A 4,528-nucleotide genomic window follows, 5' to 3' on the forward strand; every position below is an offset into this window, starting at 1 on the left:
ACTGTTCTTATATGTTAAAATCTGATATGTATTGAATACATTACAAATAATTTTAAAATTAAAGAGAAATCTATATAAGGCAGAGTTGGTTGACAGTGTCTTTTTTGGACTCAAGATTTATGTTTCATTGGTTATAGCTCTGTGTTTTGATTATAGCTCAGAATGGCCTGTACAGTTAGCAAAAAGAATAATCAAATAAAATGATTTAAATAAATTTGAATTTCCAATTAAATTCAGATTTAGCTATTTTTACTAATAGCAAGTACTTAAGTAAGGTTTAGCAAGGTTCATCTTGGATTAAAGTGACTGATACAAATCGATTTATATTTTTGTTATTAAATTTGTCCAAAATAGTTTTTACAACTGATGTTTTTAAGACGCCTTTGATTCCTTTCTCTATTTCTCTAAGTTTATTGAATGAGTTGAAAGTTTTGTTTCATGAAAAACCTTGTTGTATACAGCTTTCAGAAAAAAATGCATTGAAAAGTCATTTCAAACGTCCTTGGTTCAAATCTTGGTCTAAATCCATAAAAACCGCCAGAATTTGCACAGTTTACTGATGTTCAAGTCCGCAAAAGATTTTGAGTGGTATTGAAACTTTTGAACTTTTTTTTCTCAAAAGGATCTTCACAAACTGACAAACCCCACCGCGAATGACCAAAATATCTCCCCTTCTAGATGTTGCAATGTTTTATGTCAAGCAAGCTTCTTTTGGCTTAGATGACCCGAGTGCAAAACAAGAAATAATGAACGCATTTAATTTATTTTTAAATAATCTTTGCGACAAAAACGACGTTGCTGCAGTCCTTACCAAATACATAGGTTCTACTCAACCATTAGATAGGATAGTTACAATTTTAAGCGTGCCTGATACTCCACTACCTATTCAAACTAGCTTTAACTTACAACACAAAAAAACAAAGCCCTGGTCAAACATAGAGGATAACCGTCTTCTTGCTGGGCTTCATAAGTTTGGAACTGATAATTGGGTTACAATTGCAAAATTTGTTGGTAATGGAAGAACAAGAGCTCAATGTGCACAGCGTTGGTTTCGAGGCCTTGATCCTAAGATATCTAAAAACCAATGGTCTCCTGAAGAAGAAGCTAAATTAATACATTTGATAAAAACCAGTAAAAACAAAGGATGGACATCCATAGCTTCAAGCATGGGCAATAGGAGTGACGTACAATGCCGTTACCATTTCTTACAGATGCAAAAAGAAGGAAAAATAAAAGAAGATCTATCTTCGTATATCACCGAAAAACATTATCCTAAGAGTTCTGCTCATCTAGGAAGTGCTCCTATGCATCCTACTGGAATTCCTCTTAATCAACTTAGCTCTGGTGGGCTTGTTAGTTCACTTCCTAATTTTCAAATTAATCAATCAACACCTCCACCTCCTCCACAGCCACAGAACAAAGCCACAGTTAACGCTTGCTTTTCACCACAACCAGCACCAATACCACCGCCCTTACCAAGAATGAAATCGTCGTCTAGATTTTCGACGAATATTTTCTCACTCCCTCCAAAACCACCAAAACCTCAGAGCATCGAACGAAAGTCATTAGATATCTTATCCAATAGCAAAGATGGGAATTTGTTCTTCGATATATTCTCTAATGATTTTGATCAGACATTTTCTAACTCATTTTGGGATGAAGAACCCGGAAACAGCTTCATGCCAGACAGTGATTTATCTGAGTTTTGGTGAATTTACCATGAATTTTGTGCAAATTTTAATTCTGATGTCGAATACTTGAAGTATGGTTTTCTATAAGTAAAAGTGAATTTAAATAATTTATAGTCTATTGGAGTTAGTTACTAAGCTGTTAATGTTTTTTTTAAAAAACAAAAAACTAAATGTTTTTATTGAAGTAAACCACACAAAAATGATGAAAATGATTTTGATGATTTTCTGCTCTGTTTTATGCGATAAACCATGTAACACAGCAGAGTGTGATGCAAACTCACTTGCTACTGATGGGATATCAAGAAAAAAACGAATAAAAATTACATGTAATATATCAGATAAAACAAAATCATTTAATATTTATACTCGTTGGTACCCGGCTGCAGATCAATTCTCACTTTTGGAAATACCTGATCCTGATTGTAAGATTAGAAACCTTTCTGAAAATGGAACAATCGTTATAAGCACACAAAAAATTGGTGTAGAACCGCACGTGATTCGGAAAGGTGACTTCACTATTGCATATCTTAGTGCTCTAATTCGTATAGATAATGGTAATATAACCGGGATAAGTTGGGATAAATATTTTGATTCGAATTCCTGTAAGGATAAAAGAGTGGCTCATGATGACACGTGCTATGTTTATAATCCAACCAGTAGCAAATGTAATGGGAACAGTTTTAAAATATTTTTAGGATTTTTTGGAAAAGATTCGAAAGGTGTTCCATTGAAATCAGCTGGTTTAATGCCATCTACATTTCTTAGACGTGGTGTTAATAATATTATTGAAGATGCGCAAAACTTGTAAATGAAAAATGAGCTTCTTTAAAATAAAAATTTTGTATCATAACCGTCGTCACTTTTGATCGAACAGTTGTAACAAATGATTTTCGACGAGGGCGTATTACCATCAGCACATTTGCGTGATCTTGTTGCTGAATACGAAAGCGTTCTTAAAATGCCACCTGCATCAGAAGAAACCGCTCAAATTGCAAGTTCTTTGATTGAGAAATTCACGCGATTATGGGAATTTTTTAGGAGAGGACAATTCTATAGCTCTAATGAAGATCTAGATGAATACTCAACATCAAAATTAAGATTCTTTTTAATACCATATTACATTGGAAGACTTCACTTAATCTTCCAAGGAAATTCTAGACCTGATCATCTTGAAACTTCAATTTCTCTCCTTCAAAGCTTTTCAGATCAGATGGTACACTTTAAGGTAATTGAGAAAGAAAAACCAATTCCAACAAATCCTAATGACAGACGTCAACGAGCTGTTGCAGAATACAAAGAAAAGCGCGAGCTCGAACAACGCCTTCAACGTATGAACGAACTCACAAAACGTGATGATTTACAACGAGGATATGTTGGAGATCCAGTTGATGAAGAAACAGAACGTGAACTCCTTCATGACCTCCTTCGGTACTCTGCAATGGAAGCACGCTCTTTTGTTCGTAGCGCCCAGGACGAGCTTCCTTTTGCTCGAATGCGCGCTGAAGGTGTGAAACCGCAAAAACCGTCAGGGCCACCCCCGAAGATGTGGGTACACAAAATCGAAAGAGAAGAGCAAATGAAGAAAGTATTTGCTCCATACGACAGATTGCTGCCAAAACCACTTCCGCCTGATGATGAAACATTTGCGAAACCTGAGAAACCGAGACCTAAACTTGATGCATCAGATGATGACGAGGCTGAACAAGCGAGAAAAGAAGCTAGTAAATGGGATGATTGGAAAGATGACCATCCACCATTCTCACAAATGTGAGTAAATTCCTCATGAAAAAAAAATAAAAATATTAATTCAAAATATATTATTAGTATATTTACATGTACTTATGTTTTGGAATTATATATTTTTATATTAAATGTTTTCTTAATGGTGGTGGTGCACATTTGTTTAAGTGGATAATACACAAAAGAAATTATTTATAGAATATAATAGCACAAACTATTCTAAAAATTATCTACCCTGAAAAACCTTTAAACCAACAATTAAAAATGAAAATAAATCAGATTTTTTTACATTGTTTGTCGTAAATAGAAATTTTAACATGTCTTCTGTCCTAAATTATTTAATTAATTAATTTGAAATTTAAAATTTTAGATTTGGAATGTCTACGTGTAATTTAGGTATAAATAAAAGTTTTTCATTTATTTGAAGTTTATGATAATGGATGACTTCAATTTTATAGAAAATAATTCTCTAAAAAAAATCAAAATCAATGTAATGTAATTTTTTTTGTATAATTTGGGAAATGTTTCCCTTATTGAAGCTGATATTTAACCAAATCAGCATAGAACCCACCCTTGGCCAAGAGTTGCTTGTGTGTTCCTTCTTCTAAAATGTGGCCATTTTGGAACACTAAAATTCTATCCGCATTCATGACAGTTGCAAGTCTATGTGCAACCAAAATTGCAGTCTTTCCATGTCTAAACTTTTCAAGTGATTCATGAACCAATTGTTCACTTTCTGTATCTAATGCAGCAGTCGCTTCATCCAAAAGTAAAATAGGTGCATTTGCAAGAATAGCTCTTGAAATACAAATTCTTTGTTTTTGTCCACCACTTAAACTTGTTTGATGTACAATAGAGTTATGACCTTTTGGAAGATCAGTAAGTTATGAGCATTACCAACTTGTGCAGCCTTGACAATTTCTTCCTTGGTAGCATCTGCTTTAGAGTAACGAATATTATCAAGAATTGAGACAGAAAACAATACAGGTGTTTGAGGTACAACAGATATATTCGACCTTAAATTCACGCATGATAATTCAGATGTATCTTGGAAACAGAAGTGGTCATATTTTCATTGTATTCTTTTCAATGATGAT

At 33.7% G+C, this 4,528-nt stretch overlaps 2 protein-coding genes across 2 annotated transcripts; both read left to right on the forward strand.

Annotated features, from left to right (window-relative positions):
- Positions 1 to 653: 653 nt before the first annotated feature.
- On the forward strand, positions 654 to 1,712 carry GO595_000845 (Myb-like DNA-binding domain containing protein; the record flags this gene model as incomplete). Its single annotated transcript, XM_067922035.1, has 1 exon — positions 654 to 1,712. One exon carries the CDS (start codon positions 654 to 656, stop codon positions 1,710 to 1,712), a length of 1,059 nt encoding a protein of 352 aa, XP_067778788.1.
- An 862-nt stretch (positions 1,713 to 2,574) lies between these two features.
- GO595_000846 (Immunoglobulin-binding protein 1) lies at positions 2,575 to 3,462 on the forward strand (the record flags this gene model as incomplete). Its single annotated transcript, XM_067922046.1, has 1 exon — positions 2,575 to 3,462. The coding sequence occupies one exon, from the start codon at positions 2,575 to 2,577 to the stop codon at positions 3,460 to 3,462; it is 888 nt and encodes a 295-aa protein (XP_067778789.1).
- Between the last annotated feature and the right edge of the window lie 1,066 nt (positions 3,463 to 4,528).

The sequence above is a fragment of the Histomonas meleagridis genome, assembly GCF_020186115.1.
Source record: "Histomonas meleagridis strain 2922-C6/04-10x chromosome Unknown contig_118, whole genome shotgun sequence".
NCBI lineage: Eukaryota > Parabasalia > Tritrichomonadida > Dientamoebidae > Histomonas > Histomonas meleagridis.